This window comes from Paroedura picta, chromosome 4 (genome assembly GCF_049243985.1).
Source record: "Paroedura picta isolate Pp20150507F chromosome 4, Ppicta_v3.0, whole genome shotgun sequence".
NCBI classification, from domain to species: domain Eukaryota; kingdom Metazoa; phylum Chordata; class Lepidosauria; order Squamata; family Gekkonidae; genus Paroedura; species Paroedura picta.
Window position 1 is genome coordinate 27,364,873 of NC_135372.1, and position 17,078 is coordinate 27,381,950.

Consider the following 17,078-nt stretch of genomic DNA (forward strand, 5'->3'; position numbering starts at 1 on the left):
GGTCCCTTGGGGGTGTACTTTTAAAGAGAGGCCATCAAAGCAAGCTTTGCAGTCTCCCCAGAGTCTCACAACATTCCTTCCTCTCACAAGAGTTTGCCCACCATTTTGGTTTCTGTTGCTGGCACTGATTTTTGAAGGCACCAGAGCAAGGCTGGATGCTGGAGTTTTGATTCTCTAGCCTGTCAAGCCTGGAGAGGGGCTGTGACTCAGTGGAAGAGCCTCTGCTTGGCATGCAGAAGGTCCCAGGTTCAATCCCTGGCAGCATCTCCGGTTGAGAGGACAAGGCAAGAAGGGATGGGGAAGCCTTTGGCCTGAGACCCTGGAGAGCAGCTGACAGTGTGAGCAGACTATCCTGGCTGCGATGGACCAAGGGTCTGTTTCAGAAGCAGGCAGCTGTGGGTGTGTTCACGGAGAAGGGGGAGGGTGCAGTGTGTTCCAGTTGGCAGGATGCTTTGTGACACAGTCGCTTTCCTGGGCTGCGGCCTCCAAGGGCCCTTGATTTTTGTTTGCTGTGTTTGGGCCAGTGAGGCTGTGTCAGCATCAGGGGGATCAACTCAGCTTTCCTCCTTTGATTTTCAGCACGGGGTCCTAGTCCTTATGACACCATGGCAAGCCCTGAAAGCCCCTGCGCAGCATTATAGAGGGGGGGGGGAGGCAGCAGCCCCTGGGTGCATTCTGAAATTTGCAAAGCCTTCTGGGAGGAACTGAGGGGCACTTCACAAGAGCAAAACAAGAGCGGCAGGCGCCTTTATTTATTTATTCATTCATTCATTCATTCATTCATTCATTCATTCATTCATTCATTCATTCATTCATTCCTTCCTTCCTTCCTTTCTTTCTTTCTTTCTTTCTTTATTTATTTATTTATTTATTTATTTATTTATTTATTTATTTATTTATTTATTTATTTATTTATTTATTTATTTGGATTTCTATACCACCCATTCTTTACAGCTCTGGGCGGTTTACATGGAACATTATGATTTTTTTTTTACATGGAACATTATAATCGTTTAATCAATAACATACAGTTTCAATACAACATCATAACAACCAAGTAACAATTTATAACACAACATAAATCACAACAACACCGGGGAGATCAAATTTGTTCAGTCATGGAAGGGCGTCTGAGGGGGGGCCCCAGCAGATGTGCTCAGTCGGTCGGTCGGCCTCAAGCGAATGCCTGGTGGAAGAGCTCCCTCTTGCAGGCCCTGCGGGGGAACTGTGGGGGTTCAGGCAGGGCTCTGATCTCCTCAGGGAGCTCTTTCCACCAGGTGGGGGCCAGGACCGAAAAAGCTCTGGCCCTTGTTGAGGACCAACGTGCTTCTTTGCCAGTCGGAAGGAGCCAGCTGAGCTGTTGTGTGACCGTTCTTTCACGGTCTGTTCTGTCCCCAGACAATGAACCAACGGAGATGGATCTCTTGCGTGGCGTGGGTACCGAGGGTTCCCACCGCCTGACGGGCTGGGCACTGACCTACCAGCAGCTGCGGGCCCTCTTCACAAAGAGATGCCTGTATGCCAGACGCAGCACCAGGGGGTTCCTTGCACAGGTATCACCCTTTTATTTTTCTGCTGGAAGAATTTGAGGGGTGCTCGGAGAGTTCCTGCCTCTGACCCTTTCCGCCTACTCTTTCCAGATAGTGCTTCCTGCCCTCTTCGTCTGCATCGCCCTGCTTTTCAGCCTCATCATCCCGCCCTTTGGCAAATACCCACCGTTGACTCTCACGCCCTGGATGTATGGACCCCAAACAACCTTTTTCAGGTAGGCCTTTGCTCTTCTCCTGCACTTGGGTGGGCAGCAGACTGGCTGGAAAGGTGAGACAGCCTGGCTGGAAGTTTAGAGCCTCACAGAATACTTGGGAGCGCCAGGAAGATATCTGTGTTGGGCAGAGTACCTCCATCTCCCTCACGGTCTCCTTTTTATCCTGTCAAATACGTCTGCATCCTTCCTCTGTCTCTCTCATTTGTATCCCGCCTGTGGTGCACACGATTAGGCCCTCCTCTGATTTAGCCTCTTCACAACTCTGAGGGAGAGGGACAGGGACAGGGACAGGGACAGGGACAGGGACAGGGACAGGGACAGGGACAGGGACAGGGACAGGGACAGGGACAGGGACAGGGACAGGGGAGAGGGACAGGGGAGAGGGACAGGGGAGAGGGGAGAGGGGAGAGGGGAGAGGGACAGGGAGAGGGGAGAGGGGAGAGGGACAGGGGAGAGGGAGAGGGAGAGGGAGAGGGAGAGGGAGAGGGAGAGGGAGAGGGAGAGGGAGAGGGAGAGGGAGAGGGAGAGGGAGAGGAGAGGGAGAGGGAGAGGGAGAGGGAGAGGGTGAGGGAGAGGGTGAGGGGGGGGAGAGGGAGAGGGAGAGGGAGAGGGAGAGGGAGAGGGAGAGGGAGAGGGAGAGGGAGAGGGAGAGGGAGAGGGAGAGAGTCTGGTCTAAGGTCCCTGAGGGAGTTCATGGCTCTGGGTTTTCTTTTTATGAACCTGGGTCTCCCCAATTCTAATCCAACACTCCAACTCAAAGATCTCCAACATTTTTGAGCCTGTAGGCCCTTTTGGGATTCTACCACAGTGTGGTAAGCCCCTTGACAGAGGAGCAGCTGCAAAATGGTTGCTGCAAGAGGCCATAAACTGGCTGCCCAAGGTGACCTTCAGCCACCCAGGGAAGGATCCTTCTGCTGTGCAAGCCACTTTTTAAAAAATCTGTGCAGCCATTCAGAAGCCTTGAGGAAGAAAAGTCCAATCTAGCCCAGCCCACATTCTGAAAATACTTGGAGTCCCACATTAAGGAGCTCTGCTCTGTCCACTGTAATTCTGATTGTTTTCTCTGCTGCCCACCCAGCGAAGACTCCCCAGGCAACGCCGACTCTGCTCGACTCCTGGAAGCTCTGCTGGGAGAAATGGGCTTTGGCATGAAGTGCAAGAGAGATTCCTCAGAACTGTGAGTACCACAGAGGTTTCCTGAACAGCTAAGGCACATAGTTTTGGGATTTGTGTTGGAGCCCTGCCTCGCTCACTGAGGTAGGCGCAATCCATGATCTGGGAGAAGGCAAGCTCAGAGCAGTGCCTCATGCAAACAGGCAGAGGTCAGCTCAGAGGGTGGGTCATTTCATACATCTCTGCATTCTGAAGTTGATTGAAAGATCTAGGTTTCCTTGGTAATCTGGTGCAGGTAAATAGTCTGTTCCGTGAAGGCGACTCATTGAGCGGTCAGAACAGTAAGTCCTGCAGAGATAGAGATAGGGCTTCCAAGGTAGCCTTTCATGCAGACTTGGGCTGTATCAATGGAAGCCTCCCATCAAAATATAATCACAAGATGTCATAGTCCCGCTGCTTTCCACATGGATCAGACCCCACCTGATTCCTGCATGCAGTTCTGGAGGCCTCACTTCAAAAAGGACATGGGCAAAATGGAGAGGGTGCAGTCTGAGGCATTTTGGAATGTGCAGTCTGGAGAAGAGGAGGTTGAGAGGGGACATGTTTGCTCTCTTGAAGTATTGAAGGGTTGTCACTTGGAGGAGGTCAGGAAGAGATTCCCGTTGGCAGCAGAGGCAAGAATCTGAAGTAATGGGTTTAAACTCTGTGGAGAACCGTACCAGATAGATAACTGGGGGGAAAAATACACAGTTGGAGTAGTTCAGCAGAGGACTGAGCTGCCTATGGAGGTGGTGATCTCCCTCTAACTGGCGGTCTTTAAGCAGCAGCTGGACAGATCCTTATCCTGGATGCTTGAGACTGATCCTGGACAAGAGGGCCTCTGTGTCCCCTTCTAACTCTATGATTCGATGCCTCATGATGTCTGCCCCTGCTGTTCTGTGCTATGTTTATGGTGGCGCGCTCAAATCCTGACCCAAGGCCTTGTTTTCCTTCTCTCTCACTTGCCTTGAGAGTGTCAGGAAGCCATCCTGCTCGCCGCCCGCCTCACACACACAGGACTTTGTGGTCCCACAAGTCCCTCGGTCTCTGGTGGACGTTTTTGAGAACGGCAACTGGACTCTGGAAGACCCCTCTCCAGGATGCGAGTGCAGTTCCCAGGTGTCTCGGAAAATGCTACCCGATTGCCCCGCTGCGGCCGGAGGGCTGCCACCCCCTCAGGTAAACCATGAGCGTGAGCCTTCGTGAGTCTCCTCTTACTTCTGCCACGAATGGTGCTCTGGGAGTCTTGCGTTTCCCTGTGTTTTATAAATCTTCATTGGTGGAGATAAGGAGGGCAGGACCACTCCAGCCAAGGTATTCTGCACCTGTGCCATCCAGACCTTCCTTCCATGGCCATTTATTTATTTATTAGTTGCCTTCCTCCCTGGTGGAACTCAAGACTGCTTACAGCATAAGAACAACATAAGAACAACTATAAAAAACATAGTAAAAGCAATGACAGTTAAGCAACTATGATGAAGAAACATAAAAATGCAGATCTAAAAACTGTCTTCAGCTGCCTCCTGCAGTGAGGGGGCCAGACGCAGCTCCCTGAGAAGTTTGTTCCATCACTGTGGAACTGCCACCAAAAAGACCATCTCTTGTTTAGTCACTAGTTGAGCATCTTTGGTCAGTGGAACAGCCAAGCGGACCTCTCCAAGAGATCTTAGTTTCTGGGCAGGAACAGATGAGAGAAGAAGACCCTTCAGATGCCCCAGTCTCAAGTCATGTAGCACCATTGTGGAGGTTGTCTCGTCTGCCTTTGGTGACCCCATGGTGCCTCCGTGTTCCAGATGCAGACGGATACCGGTAACATCCTGCAGAACCTCACTGGAAGGAACATTTCAGATTTCCTGGTGAAGACATACAGCAGAATGATTCGCAAAGGGTGAGCATACCCCCTGGCCCTTCATGGTGGGCAGGCCACAGTTAGGATCACAACTGTTTGCAAACAAAAGCATCTTTTCACCCCAGTAATAAGGAAGTGGGAGTTTTAAAACAAAACACCCTTGGTGGTAGATGCCCCCTGAGGAGAGAGATTCTTTCCTGTGTGAGAAACATGGTAGCAATGCCTCTTGTAGACCAGGTGGTAATCCTGTTTTGGGATTGGACCACTTTAGGAAACAAAATGTCTTGGCAAGAGAAAAGGGGTTCTAGACAAATGTTCTCTTCAACAGATTTAGGATTATGGAAGACCAGTATATTTTGAGAACCCCCCCCCCCACACACACACACACACACAAAGACAATGTTTGTGCTTTACTTGTAACTGGTACAGTCCAGAAACCAGGGCCCATTCCACACACGTTGGATAATGCACTTTCAATGTGCTTTTGCAGCTGGATTTTCCAGTGCAGAACATGATAATCTACTTCTACAGTGCATTGAAAGTGCATTATCCAACGTGTGCGGAATGGACCCTGGTTACCCCTCAGTTCCATTTTATGGGGCTTTTGAAGAGACATTCCTCCTTCTCTTGCTCAAGAGGGTGAATCTCCCTTTGGGCATCCTGTAGAAACAAAAGAGTGTGCTTCGTGTCTTCCAAAATTAGGAACAAAATAAATTCTGGCAACTGAATTAGTAGACCAAAGTTTCCATGGATAATGGGCTAGGGTTTCATGAATCAGCTGGCAACCTGGCGGATGGCCCTGCTGCTTGATAATCTCTCTGTTTGGGCCTGACATGACCTTGCATGCATTCCTGCATGACCATTTGTCTCATTGTGCAGACTTCATTTTGACATCCTCTTGTCTTCATTTCTCTCTCTTTAAAAAACTCTTTTAGGTTAAAAACCAAGAAATGGGTAAATGAACAGCGGTAAGATATCTTTTAGTTTGTTCCTAAAATGAATGTTTTTCTCGACGGGTGATCTGGCATGTTTTGCGTGTTAGTGGTTCAGCTCTCATTAGCAACTGCTTTGGTTCTTCTGCAAGAATCTTAGGAGGTATAACTCTTGGCTTTCTTTTTGAGGGATATTGTGAGGTTTCTGTGGGTGGCCCATTTCATGAATCTTTGACGGTTCAAAAAATCAAGTTTAATAAGTAAGTAAACCAGAACAATATCTTGCCAGAACTGGCCAAAAGCAATACAGATCCTGCATATATCCCATGAGCCATGCCCCCCCGCCTCCGGAATCCAATTGGCTCTATGGGTCTGTGGATGGGCAGAAATATGCCCGTCACCCACACGGGGGAGGGGGTGGTGTCCTGAGCCGGGCCTTCAGGGCATAGTGGTCTGACCATGGGATAGGATCAACCGCTAGCAGATCCACATCCACCCCAGCACAGAAAATCAGATCAAGTGTGTGGCCAAGCTGATGGGTGGGTCCGGTAACAAATTGGGAGAACCCTAATGCTGCCATGTTAGACACCAGGTCCGGAACAGACTCAGAGGAAGGCGGGTGAGCATGAACATTGAAGCCCCCCCAGGATTAAAAGCCATCATTGCTTCCAGGAGGCTCGACAGGCTAGTTGGGGGAGCATTTGGGTGGACAGTAAACCACGCAGATAATTCCTCCACCATATCACGCCCCACACTGATGCACTCCACCTCAACGATTGACAACATCAAGAGAGCCCTGTAGGAGAAATTCTTCTGGATCAGAATCGTCACTCTTTCTCCCCTACCATGGTGCTGAGACTGGTGAAGAACCGCAAACCCAGGTGGGGCCAGGTCTTTAAGAGGAACAGTCTCGCTCAGGTCTCTGTCACGCATGCCAGGTCGACTTCCTGCCCTGCAAAATAATCTCACAGAGTAGAGGATTTGTTGCTGATTGACCTGACATTGCACAGGACCAATGTCAGCTCCACCCTAATCTCTAACACCTCCTATCTGGGGATGGGATGGAGATAAGAAAGGCAGTGAGCTGATCCAGGCCAGATGTTCCAACAGCTGTGAGAGCCCTACAGTTGTGGGCTTATTGGACTGTAATTGCTCCCTGCCCTTTTCTTGTCAAATCTCCTCATCCTGCGATATCTATCTGGGCCCCTCCAGGTTTCCCCCAACTCAGGAAGTTCCCCGAGGAGCGGCTATCCCTAACCTCAAGCCCTACTCCCAATATCTGTACTAAACTAACCTATCCACCCCCATTACCACCCTAACCCAACAAAACCTCCCTCCCCATCCACCTAACAAACTACAGATATAAATAATCCCTGGACGGGAGGAGAAAATCCCAATTCTCCCTCACAGGTCTCTCTGGGAACTCCCCTCACCAGGGCCCATAAAGCTACCTAAAAATCCCACCCCCACTTCTCCCGGTCATCATCCATCCAATGCAGGGCTCCTCTGCTCCAGCCAACCCCTGCACAACCAAACACAGCACCAAATGGTCCAGGGGTGGGTACGGGAGTCTCTGACTTCCTGAAAAGGAATGTCCGGAGCTCGGGTAGCCGGTGCCTTCATGCTGACCCAGCATCTCCAGAGCTGGGAACTCAAGGGGCCTCGGTACTTGGGGGAGAAAGGGGACCCGGAGGGATGACCCTTTGGCATTGCAGGAGATGTTCTAGCGTTGTGCTCTTCCCCAATGTAGAGCGGCTTGGTCCTGCTGCCCTCTGCTGCTGTTCCTGCTACCTTGTGTTGACCCAATTACCCAGATCGGATGCTCCTGAGCTCAGGTGTTCCTGCCACACAAGGATACTCATCCCGGCAAGGCCTCCCGGGCTCCTCCTCATTCCACCACTGGCTAGTTGCCGCTCAGTTCTACATTTAACAGGAATGGGTCTCCATGCCTCCACTTTGTTTCTATTCTGTCCTTCCCCAGCGTTATTGTGGGTCAAATGGATTTTGGGTTGCTATTACCCCTAAAAGTCCCTCATGCTGGAGCTCACACCCCGTCATCTGTCCTCGCTACCATCCTTGCAATGAGGTCTTTGCTGTGATAATAAAATGGAGGAGCAGAGAATTAAGCAAGCTACTTTGGGTCCTCACTGATGTAATGATGAGAAAAGCCTGCATGCTATCCTTTGTTCGTGGGGCGGGCGGGATTAAAAGGTGATTGGCTGGGCACTCCCTCGCCCCGTTTCATGTTTGCTGGCATAAAATGCCCATTTGAATGCCTCTTCTGAGCCAAACGCGTGTGAAAGCCAGATCAAATGTCCATGTAAAATATGTGCTGAAATATTTTGGTGAGGGTTTTTTTTTTGAGGGGGGGGGGTGAAAAAATATAGGGGCAACGTCTGAAGAGAGGAAGAACAAACAAAATAGAGTACCTGTGCTCAGAGAATGAGAGAAATGGCAGAACAGAGTGGGTGCGTTTGTCTGGATGGCTGCTAAGTGTGTTGGAGAGGGCCACTCACCTGCACAGCCTGGAGGGAAATGGGTTCCTTCCTAGAAGCCATGCTACGGAGAAAGGTGTTACTAGCCCTTGTCTTGCCATTCGTGAACACACACGAGTGCTCATGAATCTGCCTTACAGCCCCTTGCTCCATTAAAGTCAGAATGGCCTACTCTCCAGGGTCTCAGGCAGAAATCTTTCCCACCACTGACTGCTTGGGCCTTTTAACTGGAGATGCTGGGCATTGAATCTGGGGCCTTCTGCATGCTGAGCAAAGGCTTTATGACCAGACTAAGAAAAGTGAAGGGAGCCTTCTGATGACTCAAAGCCCTTCCTTCCTCTGATCCCCCCAGGTACGGTGGGTTCTCTTTGGGTGCCCGCACCTTGCGGGCCCTGCCAACCCCCCAGGAGCTGAATGCCACTGTGAAGAACATCCGTGGCTTTCTCAGCATCACTGAGGTGAGGAGTGGTGTGGGAATAGCAGGGGAGGGGGGGCTAGAGCGATAAAAAGGACCTTCACATTGTTGACTTTCTCATACAAAGGGGTGTGAGGAAGGCCCCCCACAATTCTCTCCACTCTGCTCGTCCAACAGCAGTTTGGAATATGCTCTATTAGCTGCAGGACACAAAATGGATCAGCTGTGCATAACACCCTGAGTGGCCATATACATATGCTGAAGCGCATGGTGCGCTAGAGCAGGGGTAGTCAACCTGTGGTCCTCCCGATGTTCATGGACTACAATTCCATGATTGTAGTCCATGCACAACTGGAGGACCACAGGTTGACTACCCCTGCGCTAGACAAACACTGTGTGTTTTGTTTTTATTCCCTGCTTGGCAATTTATACCAAATTTAAAATTCTGACTTTGAAAAACTTGCACTGATGAACTTTTAACACAGCGAAATCTGACCGTGTGGGGTGCAGTGCTGTTCAAAGACCTTCATCCTTAGCCATCTGACCAATTAGAGTTATGCATGACCTCACTTCCTGGCATTTTTGTCGTTGGCTCCATCTCCTGGGGCAGCCATATTGTATTTGGCTCCGCCTCTTGTAGCAGCCATGTTGTAGTTGTGACCACCTCCCTGAGTCAGAATTCCCAAAGTGCACGCAGACTTGAAAATGTGGGGGACCCCTGCCTTAAGCCATCAGCTGAAGAGCTTCTGTACTTTGCTTTGTGGTGAGTCTCCCTACCACAGCTGCCCCTCTGTTTCCTTCAAAATACCTGGCTGAGCCTTAGAACATTCCATGATTCTCCCCTGCCATAGACAGGTAGAATATTTGTGAACATTCTTTGATATTATAAAAGCTTGTCCATGATTGAGGTGATGGCAGTGGAAATTACAATTAAGTTCTTAGCCTTGAGGTCGTTCAAGAGCTGGCTTGGTATCATGGTTAAGAGCAACAGCTTCTAATTGGTGAGCCAGGTTTGATTCCCCACTCCTCTGTAAGCAGCCAGCTGGGTGACCTTGGGTTAGTCACAGTCCTGTTAGAGCTGTTCTCACAGAGCAGTTCTGTCAGAGCCCACTTACCTCATAGGGTGTCTGTTGTGGGGAGAGGTAGGGAAGGTGATAGTAATCCACTTTGGGACTTCATCTGGTAGTGAAATAAAAACAACTAGAATAGTAAAAACAACTAGAATAGTATCGCAGAATCATAGAGTTGGAAGGGACCTTCAGGGCCATCTAGTCCAACCCCCTGCACAATGCAGGGACTCACAACTACCTGCCCACCCACAGTGATCCCAATTTCATGCCCAAATGATTCCCAGCACCAAACATTTCCAGAATGTTGCCTGGCCTGGAAGAAATTCACTTACTATCCCGCAGTGGCGATCAGCAATTTCCTGGGTATGCAAGGAAGGGCTCTTCTTGTTTCCTGATCTCTCTTCTCTAGACGTTTAAAATCTGATGTTCAAGTGTCTAGTTCTCACCAAGTTGTTTCCTAATATTTTTTAACCTTTAGGGAAGTTCTCTGGACAGGCTTTTGAGCAACCTTAGTAGCTTCATTGATGGATTGGAGTCTTCTGAGAATGTCAAGGTTTGTTTTTGAAGTTTATAAAAGGGGTTGAAAATAAGACCAGCCAATACTGTAATGTCCTTGAATAGATCTCTGGTGTGGCTCTTTTCTAGAATACAGGGATAAAATTTCAAGTACGATAGCACTTAAAAGCTAACCAATGTTTCCAGGATATTAGCTTTTCTGAGTCCATATACTTGGACTCACAAAACTTTATGCCCTTGAAAATTGTGTGGGTTTTTAAATGCTAAACTGGATCCCCATTTGAAAGTGTAGGGTTGGAAGAATTGCAGGAAATGGTGACTCAAATGATCCATGTGCTTATTTTCTGCAGAAAATCTAAAGAATTTGAAGGCCTTTATTTTATTCTTTGTTTTATATCCCGCCCCTCCCAGCAATGCCAACTACAGAGAAAAATGGGTGGGGGACACACACACACACATCATGTGCATGTATGAAATGCTGTAAAGTCACAGCCAATTTATGGCGACCCCAGCAAGGGGCTTTCATGGCAAGTGAGAAGGGGGAGGAGGTACAGTTGCCTTTCTCTGAAGAGCCCTCCTTGGTGGTCTCGTTTCCAAGTACCAACCCGGCTTAGTTTCAGGGATCTGACAATATTTTTTATTAATTCAATTATTATATTTATATACTGCCTTCCCCGAAGGCTCAGGGCGGTTTACATAGAACAGGAACAATTGTTGTTGTTGTTAGGTGCGAAGTCGTGTCCGACCCATCGTGGCCCCATGGACAATGATCCTCCAGGCCTTCCTGTCCTCTACCATTCCCCGGAGTCCATTTAAGTTTGCACCGACTGCTTCAGTGGCTCCATCCAGCCACCTCATTCTCTGTCGTCCCCTTCTTCTTTTGCCCTCGATCGCTCCCAGCATTAGGCTCTTCTCCAGGGAGTCCTTCCTTCTCAGGAGGTGGCCAAAGTATTTGAGCTTCATGTTTTGAGTGGCATAGGAGGGAGGGGGTGGCGCTGGCAGTGGCACATAACCCAGCACCCGCACGCAGGCGCTGGCTGCCTCTGGCTTGAAGCACACTAAAGCACGTAAGCCTAGTTCAGGGGTAATCGAACTGCGGCCCTCCAGATGCCCATGGACTATAATTCCCATGAGCCCCTGCCAGTGAATTTGTGGTGCTCAACTGCCACGAGTTACAGTGATGGCCTCTGTTTTGATGGCTTGAAAAGGGAGACATATCCATGGAGGAGAGAGGTCTGTCAGTGAAGGGCTCGGTGGAGACAGCTGACCTCCAGGTCTTAGATGCTAAGCACAGAGGTTACCTTCTTCCTGAGCATCCTCGGAACATTTGGTTGATCACCAAAGCAAACCGGGCAAAGGCCCAAATAAGATACCTGGTCCAATCTGCTTGCATTCTTCTTAAAGGGGTTCTGGACTATTTCTTGCATGGGGGGCTGGGGAGTCTTGTGGTAGCCATGTTATAGTTGTGACCACCACCCTATGTCAGAATTCCCAAGATGCCTTCCCATATCAGTCCTTGTGGGCAGAACACAGTCATGGTCTCCAACATTGCGAACGCAGTGCTGTTTTCCCATGTTTCTATCCCAGGTCTGGTTCAACAACAAGGGCTGGCACGCCATGGTGTCTTTCGTCAATGTGATCAATAACGGCCTCCTCCGGGCCAATCTGCCTGCAGGCGCAGACCATACGCAGTACAGTATCACAACGATTAACCACCCCCTCAACATGACCAAAGAGCAGCTGTCGGAGGCAGCCCTGTGAGTACTTTCTGGTTGTGCATGAATCTCTCTGATCCCTCCCTGCAAACCGCTTCGTTGTGGTGTCACAGAACTTTCATAAACATTTCAGAAACATAAACTTTGTGGGATGAGGAGCAAGAAAGAATTGCCTGAGAATCTGGAAATCAGTGCTGCTTCGGGGGTTGGGGAAGGAGGAAGTGAGAGTGTCAAAAGTCTGTAGCCCTGTCTTGTAGAATTGATTGCCCTAGTTGTGAGTTTGTAGCAGTTTTAGTTTGGAATTTTGGCTCTGGTGCATTAATCTGTGGGAACTGTTCTCTCTCCCCTCCTCTTCTCCCCCCCCCCCGTCCCCCCCGATCTTAGGCCATGAGGTACTGGTAATGTTTTTCCAGCTTGGCTGAGGAGGTGGCATCTGGAGAGTTCCGCACCCAAATGGGCAGGGGATTGGATGTTAAAACAGTAACAGATTCAGGGTAGTTAGTCTTAGCAAAGGCTTTGAGACGGAAGCATCATTATAGCTTCAGTAAAGAGGTTTTCTTCAAGCCTGCTTATTGGGAGCAATCGGCTGGACTCTCACAGAGAAGTCATCTCTGAAAGATATGCCCCCCTGAAAGATTAGGAGGCAGGAAGGGCCAAAGTGGGTGGGAAGCTTGTCTATCAAAGAGGTCAGGGTTCTCTCTTCCTCTACCTGGGCTCTACCCCGCCCCAATGTGCTTCCTGTGGCTGTCATGGCACCTGCTGGCTCCTTTCCTGGTACCCACCAAGTGTTTTTGAGCAATGCGTGGGGCTGATGGGGCTTCTGCCCAGCAGGGCTCCTAATTGGCTACTGGAGAGCCATTTGCCTCTGCAGATTAAATTAGCATCAGTTTGGCAGCGACTGCAACCACAGTGTTTGTTTTATTTTAATTATTGCTTTTGTCCCGTGTTTGGGCTTCCACTTCCTGTGGCCCCCATTTTGTGATTGGCCCCGCCTCCCATGGCAGCCATTTTGTGGCAGCGCCCACCACCCTGTGTCAGAATTCCAACGGTGCACACATGATCAAAAACGTAGGGGACTTCTAGTCTTCCTTAATTTTTCCTATAGTCCTGTGAGGTAGATCAGACAGAAAGAGAGGGGGTGGCCTGGCCCCAAGGCACTCCGTGGCCTTCTGTGGCCCACTGGGACTCCAACCCAGTCATGAATCAGACTGGCTAACCCGCACGCCACCCTGGCTTGTGTTGCTCATAGGCCCGTGTCTTTTCCAGGATGGCTACCTCAGTTGATGTGCTGGTCTCCATCTGCGTGATGTTCGCCCTATCCTTCGTTCCCGCCAGCTTTGTCCTCTTCCTCATTGAGGAGCGGGTCAGCAACGCCAAGCACCTGCAGATTGTCAGCGGCATGAAGCCCAGCATCTATTGGCTGGGTAACTTTGCTTGGGACATGGTGAGCTGTGCGGACGGGCCAGGGCTCAAACTGGGAGTGGTCCCCCTTCTGCTGGGAGCCTATCTCTCAGACCTGGACCTAGCCAGAACGATCAATGTGATGGTCACCTCCAGTTTAGGCTTCTGCAACTCCTTCTACGCAGGGCTGCTCTTGAGACTTCTCTGGAAACTCCAGCAGGTGCAAAATGCTGTGGTCCAAGAACTGACAGAGACTCACTGGAGAGCACATTTAGCACCAGTGCTCTCTCAGCTGTGTTGGCTCCAGATTGAAGACTGAATAAGGCAGGGGTAGTCAACCTGTGGCCCTCCAGATGTCCATGGACTACAATTCCCATGAGCCCCTGCCAGCAAATGCTGGCAGGGGCTCATGGGAATTGTAGTCCATGGACATCTGGAGGACCACAGGTTGACTACTCCTGGAATAAGGTTCAAGGTGCTAGCCCTAAATGATCTGGGACTGGCATCTCTACAGGAACATTTCTTCCCTCATATTCCCCCAAGAATACTAAGATCTGCAGAACAACATCTGCTCAGTCACCCCACCCCAAAGGAAGCGCCCTGACCAAGGCCAGGGCCTTTTCAACCCTGCTTTAGTGTGGTGAGATGCGCTCCCAAGAGAGATCTGGATCCTGTGGGACCTAAACCAGTTCCGCAGGGCCTCTAAGACGAAGCTCTTCTACCAGGCCCAAAATAACAGCCACCAAACACAGCTAGCCTATCCATCAAGAGAGAGGAAGGTCAGCTCCTGATCCACAAACCCCCCTGTCTGGACAATTAGACCATAATTAATAATGTTTTTAATCTATTGTGTCTCATGTTTGAGTGTATGTCGTTACCACCCTGAGCAATTCTGGAAGGGAAGGCTAAAAATAAAATTTTATTATATGATGATGATGATTTCTGTGAATCTGCTCTTGGCCCCCCAGAGAAGAGCTGACCTCCCCTCCCCTCTACCCTGCAGGGCAATTATCTCGTCCCAGCTGTCCTGGTAGTCTTCATCTTCATCTGCTTCCAGCAGAAGTCCTATGTGTCCCCAGCAAACCTCCCCACCCTGATTCTTCTGCTCCTTCTCTACGGGTAAGGCCCAGGCAATGGGGGATCATGGGGCAGGCAAAAGCTAAAGAGGGTGTGTGGCTGGCCAACCAAAAGAGTGAAGTGGGGCAGAGGCTCTGGGAAAGAGACCCCCGCCCTTCTCTTGTGCGTGCCTGGTGTCACAGAGAAGGGAGCAGACCATGCCTACCTTACCAGCAGAGCTCCAAGAAGCACGGAAAAGCTGGACTTTGGTGGACAATGGGAGCTTGTCCCGAAGACAAGACCCCTCTGCATGATGTCCCAGGAGCTTCTGGGGAGTGGGGACTGCCCTTCTCTCAGCAGGGCTAGGTTCTGTTCAGGGCTGCAGGCCTCTGCCCAGCTGTGCCCCTTCTTCTTGTTTGCTCCAGCAGTGGTTAATGACTCTGGCACATTCTGTGTTGCCAAGAGAGCTAACAGAAGAACCTCAGGTTAACAGAAGAACCTCAGAAGAGCCTTGCTGGATCAGACCAGGGGTCTGTCTAGTCCAGCCTTGTGTCTCAGGTGGTGGTCACCCACAGGGAAAAGAGGCTGAGGAGTTCCCCTCCTGGCTCTGGGATTCAGAGGCCTACTTCCTCTGAACATGGCAAGTAGCCATGGACAGACCTCTCCTCCATGAATCAATCTAATCCCCTTTCAAAGTTGACTGTAGAGAGGATAGGGAAATTAAATCCTTTCCTGCTGGAGGCCATAAGTGCTTGGGGAAGGGGACTCTGAGAGTAAGGTAGCCCACCCACCAAATTAAAGCCAAACAAAACCTTGGGGTCTGAGAGAGCCGACAGCTGGTCAGGAGTTAGAACCGGGGCAGAGCCCTTTGCTGTGGGGCACTGCCTGGAGGCAGAGTCCATCCCCAAAGCCGTGTCAAGGCACACAGCTAAGGGGGCAAGAATGTGGTTTTGCCACAGTGATCCATGCTACGGTCACCTCCAGACCAAGCCACTGGCCATGCGGTCTAGGCGGGAACTGGGGAAGCTTTGGGTGATCCAGAATGACAGGCTCATCTTGGCCTACTCGTCTTGAGGCAACTGTGCTGGTTGCCAATTGCTTTCTGGACCAGATTCAAGGTGCTGGTGGTAGCCTTTCAAATGGCCTGTCTCCTGGTATAGCGCCCCCTCCCACGCCACACCATTTCTTGGTCCTCAAGAATAGCGGTCCCCAACCTTTCTCAGGTCAGGGACCACCTCCGGAGTGAGGGAAGAGCCGACGGCCCAGGTGCTGCAAATACGCAAACGAGCAATTGCCGCGCATGCGTGTTTTTGCCACCAGGTGGCGCTAACGCGCACGCGCGGCAACTGTGCGTGCGTGTTTTCGCCACTAGGGGGCGCTAACGCACATGTGCGGCAACAGCGCGCATGCGCGTTTGCATCACCACCATGCTGCCGGCTGCGCCTGCCTCTTCCCTTCCTTCTTGCTGCTGGTGGGGGAAGGCAGGCGTGGCTGGCGGAGGCCCGGTACCGTGGCCTTTGCGGCCCACCACCGGGCCACGGACCGGGGGTTGATGACCCCTGCTCAAGAAGGCTGTCTTGCTTTGATGGGGCGAGGGCTTTTCCTGTCATAGCCTCATCCTGGCAGAGTGCCTTATCTGAGGAGACGGGTGCCCTGCAATGCCTGCAAGACAGAAGGATTCCAGCAGACCTTTAGGCGAACCATTTATTTCCTGCAGTTATTGCTCTGCCAGATACGGTCTCTTCCCAGGTGTGAGCTCTTCCCATGTCAAGATTATAACTGTTCCCACCATTTTAATGTTGGTTCCGTTTTATGGCTGTGAGCTCCAGAATGCTGTATCCACAGCAACGGGTCGGTCATAGGAGCCAGGGCCTGTGATTGGCCAGCCCCAGCTGCTTGGGAGGGAATATGACTGGCCGTGGGCTGGAGGGTTCAGTTCTGCCTGAGCCCGGTCAGGGAGAGTTCTGGTCCAGAACCTTCGCTGAAAAACTGCAGGGAGAGCACTGGGTTTTCGATAGAGAGCTGATCCACACAGAGTCAGGAGAATGATCCCAAGTTAGGCCAAACTGTGAGGTCAAGGGAAGAGAAAGTGGAACCCCCCCTGCCTAGTTGGTGAGGGAAAATCAAGGGTGTCTTTCCCAAGGTACAGGGGCCTGAGGTAGAGCTCTGTTGACCTCAGAAGGGAGTGGAGGACCAGCTTGTCCATGAAGGGAGGACATTAGGGCACCAGCGGAGAGAGAGGGAGGGTCCGTGGAACTCACCAAGTTCAAATAAATACAATAAGGAACCCTCTCCCTTGCAGAAGAATTTTAGCATCTGAAAGTAAAGCCTGTAAACACCTGAAAAGCTGATTCCTCATTCCAACCCCCCCCCCCCTGCTTCCCCTCTTCATAAAATAAATTTTTTATTAGTAAGAGGGTCTCAATGCCATTCTGACAAAGGGTTTGTTAAGAACCTTCCCAGAAGCTCCCAGGGCTGAGGGAAGCCCAAAGAGATCTGCTAGTGACTGGGTGGGACAGGGAGCTTAGTTTTGGAGGGAAAATGAACTCAGTGGTGGGGGAGAGGGCAGAGAGATATTCCATCATAATGGCTCAGTTGTGCGTCTTTTCAAGTCCTGTGAGCCACCCCGAAGCACTGCATTGTGGGAGAGGGGCGGAATAGAAGTCTTAATGCAATCGTGAATAAGTAGAAATAATAGGAACGGGTCAAACC

At 50.6% G+C, this 17,078-nt stretch overlaps 1 protein-coding gene across 5 annotated transcripts in view; it reads left to right on the plus strand.

Moving 5' to 3' along the window:
• Nucleotides 1-17,078, plus strand: part of ABCA7 (ATP binding cassette subfamily A member 7) — a 101,056-nt gene that overhangs the window by 60,799 nt on the left and 23,179 nt on the right. For 4 of the 5 annotated variants that reach the window (XM_077332067.1, XM_077332069.1, XM_077332070.1 and 1 more), the window contains 11 exons: nucleotides 1,399-1,553; nucleotides 1,641-1,765; nucleotides 2,844-2,942; nucleotides 3,892-4,096; nucleotides 4,711-4,805; nucleotides 5,702-5,734; nucleotides 8,546-8,651; nucleotides 10,157-10,231; nucleotides 11,782-11,951; nucleotides 13,176-13,353; nucleotides 14,314-14,429. In XM_077332067.1, the coding sequence (XP_077188182.1) occupies nucleotides 1,399-1,553; nucleotides 1,641-1,765; nucleotides 2,844-2,942; nucleotides 3,892-4,096; nucleotides 4,711-4,805; nucleotides 5,702-5,734; nucleotides 8,546-8,651; nucleotides 10,157-10,231; nucleotides 11,782-11,951; nucleotides 13,176-13,353; nucleotides 14,314-14,429 (1,357 nt within the window). The remainder of the gene's footprint in view (nucleotides 1-1,398; nucleotides 1,554-1,640; nucleotides 1,766-2,843; nucleotides 2,943-3,891; nucleotides 4,097-4,710; nucleotides 4,806-5,701; nucleotides 5,735-8,545; nucleotides 8,652-10,156; nucleotides 10,232-11,781; nucleotides 11,952-13,175; nucleotides 13,354-14,313; nucleotides 14,430-17,078) is intronic. The other variant, XM_077332068.1, reaches the window with a different exon arrangement.